At 51.8% G+C, this 16,368-nt stretch overlaps 1 protein-coding gene across 1 annotated transcript in view; it reads right to left on the minus strand.

The window, feature by feature from the left end:
* COL4A1 (collagen type IV alpha 1 chain) overlaps nt 1-16,368 on the minus strand; it is a 155,062-nt gene that overhangs the window by 33,098 nt on the left and 105,596 nt on the right. The window contains exons 18-25 of the mRNA XM_047086289.1: nt 15,210-15,251; nt 13,780-13,864; nt 13,116-13,151; nt 10,478-10,642; nt 6,897-6,992; nt 4,791-4,874; nt 3,941-4,011; nt 230-421 (exon numbers count right to left, since the gene is read on the minus strand). Of these exons, the coding sequence (XP_046942245.1) occupies nt 230-421; nt 3,941-4,011; nt 4,791-4,874; nt 6,897-6,992; nt 10,478-10,642; nt 13,116-13,151; nt 13,780-13,864; nt 15,210-15,251 (771 nt within the window). The remainder of the gene's footprint in view (nt 1-229; nt 422-3,940; nt 4,012-4,790; nt 4,875-6,896; nt 6,993-10,477; nt 10,643-13,115; nt 13,152-13,779; nt 13,865-15,209; nt 15,252-16,368) is intronic.

The raw sequence follows: 16,368 nt of genomic DNA on the forward strand, positions 1-16,368 counted from the left end.
CCCGAAACACGTCAGGAGACGCCTATGCATGGTCACCCCTCCGCCCCAGCCAACAGCATCAACACCGACGTTCACACCCGTCAGTTTCTGCATGAGCCGCTGAATTAGTTCATGGGTAATAACGACCCATCCAAATAAAAATACGTAGACGCGATTCAAATAACTCATTCCTGTGTTCTCTGCAGACCTGCTTCTAACGTGCGTTTCCCAAGGCTGGAGATGAACATACCGGGGAGCCTTTGGGGCCGGGCAGACCCGGGTGGCCGTCTCTCCCCGGAGTGCCTGCTCTGCCCGGCATCCCGGGCTGGCCTGGGAAGCCTGGGTCCCCTTTGTCTCCTTTGAGCCGTGCGTCGAAGTAAATCTCGCCAGGCTCTCCCTTGGCTCCAGGCTGGCCCATCAGCCCTGGCACACCTTGCGGTCCCTGCAAGCACAAAGCAAAGGCGTCTGTCCACAGAGTGACCCAGCACGAGCAGGGTTCAGTCCACAGTGATATCAAGAAGCCACCTCCCTGAAAAATGGTCACCTATTTCAGCTCCTTCATTCCGCAGCAGCCAACAGCTCTGTGACAAAGCCCTGATCTGACCTCGCTTCTTGTGCTCCTCTTGAAAACACCTGGCAAAAACTCTGTACTAAGTATCCCGCACAGAGACTAGGTTACGGCAGGGGAGGGGGGAGTGGTGCCCACGTTGTAGGGCAGGCCCCAGATAACCTGCCTGTGCTTACAACTGTTGACGTTCACACGAACATTCTAGCGACTGTCGGAAGCTGCTGAGTGTGGGGCGTCCTAGGCCCAGGAACTGGAGGAGGGCTTCTGGGTGCAGACAGGACAGACAACAAGGAGAGCAAAGTCTGGGTGTGAGCACGGGCCAGTTCCATCACTGTCATTGTGAGCAGTCAGCAGAACAGAAGGGACTTTCCCAAGAGACACAGCCTAGCACATTCCCCAGTTCCTGGAAAGTTAAATCAAGGAACGCCCACACCCACAGATGGTCTTTCCTCTGGCCGCTCTGAGAACCGGGGCTCACAAGGTTTCAAATCATCATCTCAAGTGTTTGTTCCCTCAGGCCTGAGAAAGAAAGCCCTTCAGCCTCCCTGCCCGAGTTGGTGGAATTTAGACTCTGGGGACAATTCATTTCACTTGAATTCCTTCTCACCACTCCCTCAGAAATGGCTCTTGGATGTACGCAAATCACACGCACACAGAAAGAAAGGAAGGGGCCGGGACCTAAATTCCTGCAATCTCTAGGTTTTAAAGCGGGTACCATCGATCGTGCGCCCACCATGGGTCACGGCCCTCGGCACGTCACTCCCGACTCTTCACCCAACTGCGCAGGGCAGAGACTGAAAGCACATAGCAGGTGAGGGACAAACACGCAGAGCACTTTGGCAGGGGGGTGTGGAAAACTCATTATTTAGTTAAAAGGGGTTGTGGTATTTTGGAGCACTTTCCCCCCAGGGGACATTAGCTCCTGTGGATCCTTAAGTCCCAGCTACACCGAGACTCCTCTGTGGAGCCCTTCCGGATGAGTGTCCTGTGTTTCCATGGTACAGAGCTCGGTCCTCATTACAGAAACTGCTCTGCTTTGTTAAGAACGCGCGTCTGCACACCTTTCTCTCCCATACGTCTTTCAGGGCATGGAGGGCAGGCGTAAGGCTAACTTCGTGTCCTGAATGTCTGCAGCTAGGGGGGGATTGGAGGAAGGGGGAGATGACCTAGCGATATTCACCAGTAAAAAATGAACACCAGTGTAAGAAATCACCACCGGTGTAGATTTTTCTCAACCTGGAAAGATCAGTGTTCCTTTACGGTGAAGATTCACAGCCTAGGAATACAGTTTTCTGTAAGCACAGGGCGAGGAAATATAATTCTTTATCTTCATAATGGTGACCTCGCCAGCTATCCTTCAAGGAAGAAATCTTGATTCTTTTTTGAAAGGTGACATTTTGATCTGAGGACACCTCATGTGGTTTCCCTGCCCCGGAACATCTCAATCCTAGGCGATTCAAAGGTCTTTGGATCCACATCTCTTGAGAGAAGTGACAAGGAATCAAACACTGCCTTGAAAACTTGGCGTTGGCTCCGTAAATTAGAGAAGATCCAGCGGCTACACAGGCTGCTTCTAAAGAGCACAACCCCTTTCAAGAGACCGTCCCGATGACCGCGAAAGCCGCTCAGGTCCCCATCAGGAGCCAGCCTGTCCCTCGGTCCCCAAATCAAACACTCGGCTTGCAAAAGGACATGTCACAGAAATGCTACCTAAATCAAATAGGAAGCCAGAGCATTTCATCTCTTGTCATTATCACCTGCTTGCCGGGATGCTCTGCAGGTTCCTGGGCACCTCCACCAGCCCCCAGACACATTTGAAATAAGAGGACCCCATCTGTGAGCCAGGTAAGCCATGGAGTCACGGGACGGCTTCAAATCAAAGGAAAATTACTACCTTCTCGATTAAACTGTTTACCCATAAAACAATTTTTAGAAACCTCTGGCATCTGCAGAAAGAAAGGAGCTCGGAGTTCCCAATGGGGAAGGCGTGGGGATTAGAAGTTCCGTCGTACATTCTCTTTATTTTCTTCTTCGTGAGGACTTGTCCTCAACTGTCCTTCTCCCTTCTTCCTCTTGTCCCGTTTTTGTTAGATTGGGGGCTGGGGGGCTGGTGTCTGCATGGGGTTTCAGGCAGAGTCAAGGCAGGAAGGTTCCAGGAAGGCCAAGTAGATAAGGACCGTGTCCAGAGGTTAAAAGCATCCTCTTCTGCTTCTTCAAAGCTCTTCTGTCTTTGATCCCCACCAGAGCCATGGCTTCCCAGTTATGGGAACTTCTAATTTACTTAGAAATATTTTAAACAGTTGCGACTTCTAACTCAGCTCCCCAGGCACCAGGGACGTTCTGGAAGCAGAATCCCAAGATCTAACTTCAAAAGGAGAAAACGCATCGCTCAATCCCAGCTGCTTCACGGCTATGTCAACGCCCACTTCTGTCCTGACCTGCTATCATAAAAGCTGCCGGCGACATCCTTAAAGATTGCAAAGTTAAAGAGCTACCTCAAAGAAGGATAACGCTGAAGATTTGACTTTGACAGAAGAAGAAAGAGAGGAAAAATGGAAAAAAAGTCATGAAAGGAAGTGGAGAAACTCATTAATGCTTGCAAAGCTTAGAGGAACAAAGAAAATACGAGAACGAGGCCTTCAGGTTTAAACGCTTTAGAGACAGAGTGGACCATGTGCACCAAAAGTGCCCTTCAGTGTCTGAGATGATGACCGCTCCCTTCAATGGCTTCTTTTTAAACAAATGAGAAAAGTTTAGGAGCTGATTTTCATTTAACTGAAAGATTGCACATCGATGTGAGAGAGGCATCTCATTTTCAGATGCAGGAAAGCACCCCCACTGTAGATACAGGTGACAGGAATTTTCCAAACAACACCTCTGGGAGACGAAGAATGAAAATGTTCCAAACTCCTCGAAGGAAACAGGCCAGTGCTCGTCTCTCCATGGAAACTGCCCATGCTGAACTTACGGCGCGTTTTTAAGTTACTGCTGTGACGGGCAATGCTCACGCAGAAGGTCGGCGGCCGACCTCAGGAGCGCGGCTGCTTGGAGGGGCCCCTGCGGTACCCCGGGTCTCGAGAGTCCCCAGAGACCCTGTGGGGAGGTGACACACAGCAGCCGCTGCCCCTGGACACAGGGACATGGCAACTGAATTCTGGCCAGGTGAGGAGAGAGGCGGTTGAGATGTGGATTCTGGCCTGAACAGTCCTGCTCACCCTCGGGTGGACATGTAGAGTGATTCTAGACTGTTCTAGACTGTTCTAGACAGCCACACTGGGCCAGCACCCCAATAACACTGCAGAAACCATGCTCACAAATGCAGCAGCATACACCTTTGTTAGCTGGCTCGGCAGCTACTTCTACTAAGTACTCCAACCAGACGGCTTTACTTACAGGCAGTCCTTCCAGGCCATCTCTGCCGGGTAAGCCTCTGTCGCCCTTGGCCCCTGGCTGTCCCGGGAAACCTTTAGGAAGACAAGGGAGGTAGGACACATCGTGGATGAGACACATCCTAACAACCCCACACCTTTCCTTTTCAAGATTCAAGAGCACAGGGGCGCCTGGTGGGGCTCAGTCAGTTCAGCGTCCAACTTCGGCTCAGGTCGTGATCTCACGGCTCGGGGGTTCGAGCCCCATGTCGGGCTCTGTGCTGACAGCTCGGAGCCTGGAGCCTGCTTCGGATTCTGTGTCTCCCTCTCTGCCCCTCCCCTGCTCATGTTGTTTCTCTCTCAAAAATAAGTAAACATTGACAAAAGTCAAAAAGTAATAAAAAAAGAATCAAGAGCATAGAGGGACCTTCATAGAAGCAGATGGTGTTTGAAGACTCCCAATGCAGTAGTAACGAACGTGCCCAAGGTGGACTCGGGAAGGGGAAAAGCGACCCCAGATGTGGACAAGAGCCACTGAAGCAGCTGGTGACAAGTGCCCCCACCCACACGCCAGGAACCGTTTTAACCAGAAACCTTCTGTTCATTTCGTTCAAGAGAACTCAATTTGTGGAGCTAAGGGAACTGTATGCTATCGCCCTTTTGTTGGAAGGTCTCTCTGGTGCCAAACTGTAGGTCATCCGGACGACCTTCAACAAAGTAGGCAAATCCTGGAAGTGGGACCGAAAGTTTTCTGTTTTATGCTTTAGTTTTAAATGCAGAGATGTGGTCTCTCACGGCATAAGATTCGTTTCAGTGTGATTTCCAACCCGCAGAAGCAAACTCTGGCCTGGTCCCGCTCACGTCCAGGGTCTCACCTATTTCTCCTGGGGGTCCCTGTGGTCCAGGAGGCCCACGAAGTCCTGCTGTGTCACAGATGAGGCAACTGTCTCCTTTCTGACCTGCAAAGGGAACACAGAGGTCCTCACATGCACGCGAGAATGCAAGTGTCCGCAGCATGGTGGCAGAACAGAAAATGGAGCCACTGTTAATGGCGTCCTGCTTCGGTGCAGTGTCCTTGGTCATCCAATACCCACCCCAGACACCTCTGCTGTGCTAACCAGTGGCGTGTGCCCATCCCGGGGCCCACCCGCCACCCTCCGCACACTTCACAGGCCACTGCCGGGGCGCCGGGACCCTCTGCCCTGTGAGAGGACTGGCGCTGCCTCGCCAAAAGGTGATCTGGAAATGAAGCTTGCTCACAGCCTGGAAAGCTCTGGCTGCTCTAGTTTTGTTTCCGTCTTGAAAACTTCCCATCACCTTTCTCTCTGATGTCGCATTTTTTAGCGAACTCCACACCTGTAACTCCTGGACGTTAAACCTGGTTACAGGCTGATGGGTGACCAATGGGAATGAAAAGCCAGGAAAACGGGAACACATACGTGACCCGATACTGAGGACGGAAAGGGAGAGAGACTGCAGCACAGACAAAAAGGGAGAAAATGCCTCATTTTTTTTTTTTTTTTTTTTGGAAATTCTAACATCTTAGGTCTTGATTTTCAAACTAAGCCACAAGGCCATATGGTGTCTCAGATAAACCCGTGTCCTAAACCTTAAAATGCCTGGCTTCTAGGGACTCATCAGGGCACGGCGCGAGGAGAAGCCCCTACTACCGGGCAGTGACGGGCTGGCCCGCGTGCCCTGGCCTGGCTCGGACTGGCGCACCACAGCCCCGGCACTGCTAAGCCTGCTCCCCTCTGGCAGAACCTGCTGCTGGGAACAGCGATGGGACCAATGCAGACAGCCCGTGTCCCTGCTGTGTGGGCAAGGACAAACAGGAGCCCATCTGTGGGACAGGGACAGCATAAGTCAGCTGGCAGCCAGCTAAGTCCTGGGCCCCACGGGATTCACACATGGTGGTTCTACAGTAAGAGTGTGGAGGTCTCAGGACAAAGAAGCTTCTGACTCTGTGTCGTAAGGAGGAACGTCCCACCTCAGGAAGTACCAACCATCTGGTAACGAGAGACATTCGTTACAAACCAAGTATGCGTTGGTTTTTAATGACACCGAAGGCTTGGTGGCCCTCCGTGATGACTGCTAAGACCACTTCCACCTGTGAGGTTTACGTGGCTGCCCAAATTAGATGTTAGCTGCAACTGTTTTCCACGCAGCATTTGTGCCATTGACTTTGGAAGAGGAAGAAATCTGCAGAGGAAGGCCACCAATGGTGCCCAGTGGGGTTAGCTTTGGGGACAGTCTCCCGGTGGCTCTACTCTCTGGTTATTGAGACACCCATCAAGAGTGGACCGTCCAAGGGGCACGGCACTCACAGATGGCACCACTGGTGCTGTGAGAATCCACTGTCGGCACGAGTGTGCAGAGAGGCTGTTGTGTGCTGGGTTGGCGTTACGGCAGGCACTGGGAGATGGTGACCTTAACACTGAGAGCCGAGGGCGTGGGCGGCCACCCCAGGCCGGCGGGTTTGCTCACACCAATTTCAGGAGCAGGGCTCAGAGGACTAGGGAGTGTTCTGGACACACATCTGTGACTCACTTGAAAGAAAGCCATTCGTTCTCTGAGAATGGATCTTCCAGACTTTGAACCAAAAGACTGAGGTAAGATATCCGTCTTAGGGTTTAATCTGCTGGCCGTTAGAGGGTAGAGCGGTTACGTGTCAGGACCAGGGCTCCCTGTTGCCTCCCAGCTGATAGCGCTCTGTCTGTCTCTCTGGTCTGTTTCTCTCTCTGTCTCTATGTCTCTGTCTCTCTCTCATCTCTCTCTGTCTCTGTCTCTCTCTCTCTCTCTCATTTCCTGGAAACCCAACAATGGGACATCCCGACAGAGCTATAGGGAGACACATCCTAGGAACAGACTTGGATGGGAGTTCCGAATAAGGGAAGAGCACGCTCACGCTCCCTGTATGCAGAAATATGTCACATACCCCAGCACAATCATCATTTTTTTTAAACATCTGCATCTCTTACCTTTTTCTCCGACTTCGCCCGTCAGCCCTGGTTGCCCCGGACTTCCGGGGGCACCTCGGTCCCCTGGCGGTCCAGGCTGGCACTCCACAATTCCATCTGGAATGGATTTTCAAAGTTACAGGACCCTTCCCACCAGACGGAAACCAGGTATCGACACCCCCTCTTCACCCCACCCCTACTGCGATACCAAAGTACATCAGGCTATTTGGTTCGTGCCGGAAATTCAGCTTCAGCTTGCCTTAAAGCGATCCTGGAAAGTTAATTTGAACACAGGCCCACACAGCACCCATCCGACCTCTCAACACCGTCACTGCTAAAACATCGATTTTACGATCCTAAAGCACCTCTCAGTTCATCAGCCCTGTCCTGTACCTTCCTTCGTTTTCACCTTGTAAGGTACACACCTGGGTCCTTATTCTACAGATTAAAAAACTAGCCCAGAAAAGCGAGGCCGTACATCTGCAAACTGAAAGCCGAGACTTGAAGAACTTTATTATTTTTTCTTTTCTTCAGCAAATTTACAGCGAAGTCATCACTGTTTCAGAGATGCAGGCTGTCCATGGGGACACGCTTCTAACCAATTCTGAGCACCACGCACGTAAAGAGGCATGAAAACAAACTGCACTCGTGGAAACACCATCTGTCGGGGGTTCTGCTAGAAAAAGCACTGCTTCGTAGCTCAGACACGCGGTGATAGAGTTCACATCTCCTGGTCCAGTATCTTGGAAGAAGAACGACAGAGACAACAATTCACCCCAGGGCTCCCCTTGGGCGCTCGGGTCCTCACTGCAGACTGGAGCCTGGTGAGCGAGCTGCGTCCAAGCAGGAGGGGAGAGGGCCAGCAGAGAGGCCGTGCCCCTCACCTGATGCCCCGTCCCCACACCCTGACTTGGACGAAGCAGCCAGAATCACCTTCCTGCCCCCCAGCCCGGCTCTCTCCAGGGCACAAGGCACCAGACGGGCAACGGTGGGTTTGCTCCAGGACAAGGCAACGGGACAGAGGGCCCGAACCTTCCTGCTTGATGACTTCCTTCAGAGCTCAGAAGAGACTGGTCGTTTCAAGTGTGTGCAAACTCCAGTCCAAGGGAGACAGAGAGAGTTCTTGCTTTGTCTGTGGGTTCGGGGTTTATGTCTTCCCGGGGGGTTCCTGGAGGTACAGTGCCGGCGGTAAGGAGCCCTGAGGTGGCGATCGCTCTGTCCCAGGGTCCGCCCACGGCTGCTGGGCCCTTCCCGCTCTTGAACAAAGTCTTGTCATTTTTATGCTTCCAAGAGCAGCCCCTACACTATCTGACCGTGAGGAGCCAGCACCGCGAGGCTGTGTGAGCACCGGGAAGTGTGAGGTCCCTGATCCTACAACTGCAGGCACATGGACACGGGCAGACATTCAATCATTCACTTCTTTCCTTTTCCAGAACGCATCTCCGGCCAGCCTCATCTGAGGCAGAATCCCTCACACCCGTAAGAAAGCAACTTTACATCCTTGTGAAAATCAATTTAAAACAACTTGAAGATGGGGCGCCTGGGTTGGCTCAGTCCATTAAGCTTCTGACTTCGGCGCAGGTTGTGATCTCGCGGTTCATGGGTTCGAGCCCCACATTGGGCTCTGTGCTGACAGCTTGGAGCCTGGACCCTGCTTTGGATTCTGTGTCTCCCTCTGTCTCTGCCCCTACCCCGCTCATGCTCCGTCTCTCTCAACTATAAACACTAAAAAAAATTTTTTTTTAATAACCTTAAGTCTAAAGCAAGAACATGGTGGTGATTTCTGAGCGGTTCTAAGACGCAAGTCCAGACCGGACTTCTACTGCTCGGTGGGCACAGGTGAGCACAGGGCGGGGCGGTGCAGAGGCCTCTGCCTTGTGCTGAGGAGCTACTGACAGGCCCCCAGGGGGCAATTCATCTTAAGACGTCGCCTCTTTAACATACACTGCGCAACTGAACAAAAATCTCATTTATAGATGAATCACGTGTGGCTCAGTCGGTGAAGCGCCCAACTTCGGCTCAGGTCATGATCTCACAGTTCGTGGGTTCGAGCCTCATGATGGGCTCTGTGCTGACAGCTCGGAGACTGGAGCTGCTTCGGATTCTGTCTGTCTCTCTCTCTCTCTCTCTGCCCCTCCCCACTCACGCTCTGTCTCTCTCTCTCAAAAATAAAATAAATGTTAAAAAAAAAACCCAAAGTTATGCAGATGAATTACTTAATTAACATAAACAAAATGGGACAACATGGCACGGGGATGGCACATGTCATGCTGCACTCAGCTGACGCATCCTCCTCAACTAACAGCAGTGGGAAGGTCATGTTTTTACATGAAATTTGTTCTTATTTTGGTACTCAAAAAAAAATTACACGTATCAAAAAAAGTTCTCCCAGATTTCCCCACGGTTGCATGCCTCCTCCCCTTCAATCTTTGCCTCTCACTCCACTTAAATTAGACCCATGACCCGAAGCACCCTCACCCAGAACTTGGCGGTCCCTTCGCTGCTCGTGTTTAGCCCGCACCTGTCACTCCTGCAGACCACATAATTCACTTGGCTTCCACTCCCCCACGGGATGCACGCCCAGGAGGGCAGGACTGTGACAGTGCCTGGGGTACCTGTTGAGTAAACCCCTGACCCCGAAGGCCCCTTGGCCACTCACAACCCTCTCAGACACATGGAGAGAAAGTGACTCGGGGCTGAATGTCATAGGACTTCACTATCATCTTCATTCTCCACCTTTCCCAGATCCGTGGGAAAAAGGGGGGGCATCCCTGCAAAGTCACAGACCCACCCCCGCCCTGGGAACCTTGACAAAGAAAATTCATGCTGATCCTTTCCCAGTAAAGCTTCACACCTGGAATCAACTGTTCCCTCCAGTTCCTATCTGGCCTCCGTATGGAGCCTCGCCCACGAGAACTCCCTTTCTTAAAGACGTGTTTGAATTCTGGCAAATAAGCCGCCTGGTACTTGCAGCCATGCCCCCCCTTGCGTCAGCCCCACAGAAGACCAGGGTCTCCAGTGCTCGAGGCGCACGTGCTGCTTATGAGAATCTCACATGTTCCCGCTGGAGTTAACTCCTCTGAAGTCTTACATTCTGCGTTGGTGTCACTCTGGGGCCCCAGGACCCCGTTTACTGAATCAAGAGTTTAACATCCCGTGCTCAGCTCTGACAGTGAGCTGATGCGGGAAACATCCACACAAAGTACCGTTCGACTTAGAAGTCGTGCGTTCCATCCCCTGCAGACCCCTCTTTGTTCGCGTGCGCGTGTCTTAGTGCTAATCTGTGTCTCTGGATAAACAGGAATGCGTCCCGTTTTCAGCTGCCTTGCCTTTTCATTTCGATGCCCAGAGCCTCAGAACTGGCTGGTATGTTTCTCATTCCTCTGACCAGGGTTACTGTTTTATAGTTCCATCCCGTAGCATGACTAGCATTGCAAAGATGCTAAGTGGGACACAAATCACTCACAAAGCCTGGGACGCCCGGCCTTCTGTATCCCACTAGAACCCTGGAGCGCCGCCCCCCCTCCCCGCAACACCCAGGCAGCTCTGCCCGGCACCCGTCCCACACCAGACACACGCGAACTGTCCTGGAAAGAACTTACTTGTGTGACCCGGCTGTCCAGGGGGCCCAGGAGGCCCGGGGGGACCCGGGAGCCCGTCCCTTCCACTTGGTCCCGGCAAAGACGTGCCTGGAAACCCTTGGTCACCTTTCTGCCCTCTTTCACCGGGAAAGCCAGGAGCACCTGCCAGCTCTGGTACCGGGAAGCCTGAAACCAGAGCAAAATGTCACCATCATCGTGTGAGCTCAGCGTCTGCCACACCAATTTTCCTAACTCCGTTCAGGGTAAAATAAGGTATGCCCATCACCAAGAGGGGAACTGCTCTAGGTAAGTAAAAACGAGCTAAATTTTCAGGCCTCCCACCACATGAAGGTTGCCAGGCAAATGCCTCCTACAAGTTAGCTTTAAGGAAAAGGACTTAGCACACAGACGCGAAAAACCTGTGAGTTTCTCTTGGTGCAAATAGTATTCCCACTGCATGAATGAAAAGGCTGTTGGGGCTCAATTCTACTTCCACGTAGAGGATAAGGCATAAAAATGTCACCGAACAAAAGCAGAAGTGGGACAGGAGGCCTAGGGGACGGGAACTGCGTCGGCAATCTACACGGAACAGCCAAAAAGTTAAGACAAATAAGGTGGTCTGGTGGAGCCTGAGGTCAGGCGTGAACGTGAAAGCCGAGTTCGGCTGCTGTAAATGTTACAGGACAAGATGACAGGGCCCCTGGGATGCACACCAAGAAGAGCTGGCAGAACACCAGCTCGGGGGCTGCTCTACCCTGGTCTCGAGGTGGGGGACTGACAGCCAAGGGCAGAGGCAGGACTGTCACACAGCCTTGAACCAAGAGCAGAGCAGCACAGACACAAGGGATACGAGGGATGACAGGTCCCAGGAGCGGAACTGCAGCCATCCATGACAAACCCACTCTTCAGTGCAGCAAGAACCGAAGGCGGTCCCTGGGGCTTCGGCTGCAGACCCAGGAGGGGACCCTGCGGCCTGGGGGGGTGGGGCGCTGGGCCCGCAGCAGGGCTCCAACCAGGGGAGAGCAGATGAGGCCAGAGCAGTTTCAAAGACCTTTCCCAACACCGTCAGTTAGGAGACAGTCGGGCAGATGAATGGTTTTGGAAAGTAAATGTGGTGAATGCCAGGGGAGACAGGAAGTGACGGGCTCACGAGGACACAGAAGCCCCAGCATGGTTCCTAAGCACAAGGAAGAAAGTGGGTGGAAACAGACATGGGGTGATTTTAGAGGCCGACCCAAAAGCTCCGCTGGAAAGCAGGAAAGCGGGCAGAGAAGGCCCTGCCTGAGAATGGCTGAGGCAAACCCTCAATGCAGGACGGACTTGGGGTACAGTCTGTTCCAGAGACAAGGAAGGAGCTTGGGGGAAATTACAGCCAAAGCACTGTCAGAAAGGGGAAAGCAAAATATAAGCAAAAGAGAATAAAACACAAAAACAAATAAAAAACAAAACCAAAGATGTAAGGATTCCAGGCGCTTGGCTGTGGTATTGATTCTAGGGCACATGGGGGTTTCCCTCGCAGCCTGTATGACCCACTCCAGGGACTGGGAGAGCGCGTACACACGCACATGCACAGACATGCACACACTCCCATGTGCACACGCACACGCACACATGCACACACGCTCACATGCACACACTCACGCATACACACATGCTCGCCTGCACACACACGCACACATACATGCTCATGTGCACACATGCTCACATGCATACACACATGCTCACGAGCACACACACATACATGCTCACATGCACACACGCTCACATGCACCCACACTCACATGCATACACACATGCTCACATGCACACACACATACATGCTCACATGCACATGCACACATGTTCACACACATGCTCACATGCACACACGCTCACATGCACTCACACTCACATGCATACACACATGCTCACATGCACACACACACATGTTCACATGCACACACACGCTCATATGCATACACACATACATGCTCATATGCACACACACGTACATGTTCACATGCACACACACACACAGGATCCAACACTAGCTAAGCAGCAGGTGTGATGCAATCACACACCAAGTTCAAGCAAGAGCTGTGGGATTCCACAGAGAAGAGGTGCTCAGATCAGTAAGGGAGGCTTCAGCCCTGATTCTAGTCCCAAGGGAGAAACAAAGTCACCCCAGAGACAGGGAATGTGGGAACCGATGCTGAAGGGTCTGCCAGACGCTGCAGACCTGCATCTGGGGTGGGGGGGCAATGAGGCTGGGGGGCGTGAAGGGGCCTGCCACACACAGGATCTGCATCCTTGGGTAGGGGTGAGTGAGGCGGGGGGGGGGGGGCCTGCCAGACACTGGGGACCTGAGTGGAGGGGGTGTGGGTGGAGGGAAGGAGCCTGGGGGTCGGCGGGGGCAGGAGGCCGGTCCAAACCAGGGAGAGAAGTATGGGACTTGAGGAAGGCATGAGAACCCCCAGGAACACACACCCGCAGGGCCACCTGTGACTTACAAAGTAAAGGACCACAGCTGTGCACACACCTTGCTGTCATAACTAGAAAAACATGCACAAAATCGCCAGCCGTTTCTGGCAGACCCTGGCATACACAACAAACATGTTCCGGACATGAAGCACACAGACGTTGTACAGTTAATCTGAAACAATCGGCCAAGGATACTCACCTGGAGGGCCTGGCTGGCCTTGTAATCCTGGGAAACCTAGAAAGAGAAGGGGAGAGTCAGACACCCCGAGCCCGAGCATCTGTGCCCACAAGGCCCCGGGCCGGGAGCCAGGGAAGAGCGTTGGGGGAAACACAGCACCCCTGGCCCTGCCGAGACGGGCAGAGATGGGCTCCGGGGGACCTGGCACCAAGACAAAGGACAGACCTGAGCAGGTCTGTCACCACGTGGTCGTGCAAGGCCTGTCAGTGTCACCAAAATGGGAGGGTGTCGGGTCAAAAATGGAGGAAAGGTAAAGGAGAAAAAGACAGAAGGGATGAGGAAGGAGGGGGGAGGGAGGGGGAGGTAGGAAGGAAGGGGGAGGGATGGAAAAGGGAGGAAAAGGGAAGGGGGAGGTAAGAAGGAGGAGGAAGGGAGGGAGGGACAGAGGAGGGGGTTGGAGGGGGAGGTAGGAAGGAAGGGGGAGGGAGGGGAGAGGGAGGAAAGGGGGAGGGGGAGGTAAGGAGGAGGGAGGGAGGGAGGGACAGAGGAGGGGGGAGGAGGGGGAGGTAGGAAGGAGGGGCAGGAGGAAGGGCACAGGGAGGAAAGGGGGAGGCGGAGGTAAGAAGGAGGAGGGAGGGAGGGACAGAGGAGGAGGAAGGAGGACAGAGGAGAAACAGGAACTGACCTTTGGGGCCTGGCTCTCCTCTCAACCCTGGAGACCCTGGGTACCCCCGCTCTCCTTTTTCTCCCAAGGGTCCCGTGCCGATCACCTGGGGGCAGAAGAGAAGAGACCGAGGTGTGTGGGGGTGGCCGGTGGTGCACGTCACAGAAGAGCAGAGAGAAAACTAACATCTTCCAGAGATTTCAGGAAAGGTGGAAGTAAAGAAACAGCCATGGGGGAAGGGGAGGGGGGGGAAGGGACAGTCAAAACTACACAGAAAACGGACATTCCGCTGGGCCCTCCTGGCAGACCCTCTGCCCCCTGTAATATGACTGGCCCGGTGGGAGCTTTGCTAGGGAGGTGAGGTTAGAGAAACACTAATTCTGAGGTTCGGGTTTGGAATTTCTAAAGGCCCCAACAAGCCATAAAACGAAGAGTCTACTTTAAAGAGGACTATCAGATTTTCCCGGGCAGTGTGGAACAGCACAGGCAGACTTCACTGGACCACAGTGGGAACGTCCTTGAGGGCCTAGGGACACAGGCCGACACCGTCAGCCTCATGACAAGGGAGTGAACTAGGTCACCCCATTTCTAAATCACAGAAATTCAAGGGAAATGGCAAGATCAAATATTGCTTATTTCCCTTAAAATAGAATTTGGTAGTGACGAAATGAACAGATTAAAATCCACCGATGAGGCTACACACGGGCCACTCGAAGGTGGCTACCCGATCACAGGTACGGAAAGGGGAACCCCGAGCCTGCGTGGCAGTGTGAATGGCAGTCGGGGGGGTCCGTACTCTGCCGCAGGGACCCCAGTCCGGGAAACGCCCCCTAAGGAGAAGTCCCTGAGTGCCGCGCGGACACGCAGATATGTGTGAGCACTGGGCACCCCTCCACCTGCAGCAAACGAAACAATAGGAACATTTTCATCGTTCCAAAGAAGACTGGGGGGGACAAAACGGGTTAAGCCAGCGACAGCACGGCTCTCTGGAAGGATCCTGAAAACAGTCGTTCCCAGAGAACTTGCAAACATGAAGAACGCTCACTGTTAAAAAGAAAAAGACGCTGCACGCACTGAGCGCAGGCGGGTACAACTACGCCCGTGGACCAGAGGTAAAATGTTCTTTGCAGACACTGTTGTGCTCCAGACAGATTACGGGTGACCTGTTTCTCTTCACACTTTGCCTAACGGGCCAGTTTCAAATGGTTTTGCTCGTATCATTATCCACGGGCAAATCTCTCCATTCTCCGTGGCCAAGGGGATGCAGAAATGATCCAAATATAATAAAATGTAAGTGTCCAACTCCACGCAATACAAAGTACAAGTTTATTCTTTTCAATACTAAGCACCCTCTTTATATACAAATGTAAGTGCAGGAATGCCGTGGCCCCAACCCCCTTCTCTTCACTGTCAAACGCCCACACAGACGACCAGACATTATTTTTACTCACGATTCCAGGTGGGCCTGGGGGACCTGCTTCACCTTTGTCTCCCTACAAAAGAAAAAAATACGTGGCTTTTTTTGACAATATGGATTGTCTTGCAGAAAGCAGTGTTCAACTTCTTTTTTTTTTTTCCTGGAAAAATAAAGACTGTGCCCACTTACACTAAAATTATTTTCCTCACCGTGAGGACGGACCTTCAAGTGCTCCGGACCTGTCATAACAAACACGAATGCACTTCACTCTGCTTTGTGCAGCGTGCCACGTGGAAATAAGGATTTCTACAAATCATAACCGGGAGTGCAATTATTAACAGGACGAAGGCGCTCACAATGTTTGCTGTGTTCGGTTGGTTGCACACTCCCTTGGACAACTCGCATAGAGCCATCTGTGAGTTGAGTCAGAATGTGGTGGTCTTTCAATAAAATGAAATGCAATGGAAGCTTTTGATTTCTCAATGTATTTTCTTAAAGAAATCATTTTATTAGAGATTTTTAGGTGAAAGGTTGCCCGAGGCTGCCTTGGAGTGCTTGTAAAAGGATATTTATGGTTTCGCCTCTCTCCTTAAAACCCAGCATTACCTGAAAACGTTGCAGGGGGATAAATTCTGGTCACTCTGAGGCTTAATTTCATTCATGTAAGAAGACAAACTCAACAAAATTAATCCTGTTATATCTAATGTTTTTATGTAAGCCATCATAATAGTATCTTTAAAAGTCCTAAGATCTGCACATAGTCCCTAAATGTAGTTTTCCCCTTTCAACCAAGGCAATAAACGTAGGAGTAAACCAGAATTCAATGTTTTGATTTTTCTTATCTGAATATGAGAAGAGGCTTTAGAAAACATCTTTGGGACTTAAAAAATATCTTAGCTAATATATTCTAAATGGATTTACCTTTTAAAATCTACAAGATTTGACTTCTAAAAAAAAAGTTACAGTATCAGTAAAGGATTTTTCCTTTACTTCCCTTTTCCTTGGCTTTCATGAACGAACCGTGAGGTCTGCTCCCTGGTCTATGAGTCACCACTAGAAATATTTCCAAACTACTTCTCTCTTCAGCAGAGATTTATGTTATCTAGTTTTCTGCCTACCACACTGACAAATATTTTTTAAGGTTTGATAACAAGCAGTTGCCAAAAAAAAACCAAAAAAGGGCCCCAGACAGA

Source organism: Lynx rufus, unplaced genomic scaffold, assembly GCF_022079265.1.
Source record: "Lynx rufus isolate CCGP_SWC_20201006 ecotype Redwood Valley unplaced genomic scaffold, mLynRuf1.p SCAF_1, whole genome shotgun sequence".
Lineage (NCBI taxonomy): Eukaryota > Metazoa > Chordata > Mammalia > Carnivora > Felidae > Lynx > Lynx rufus.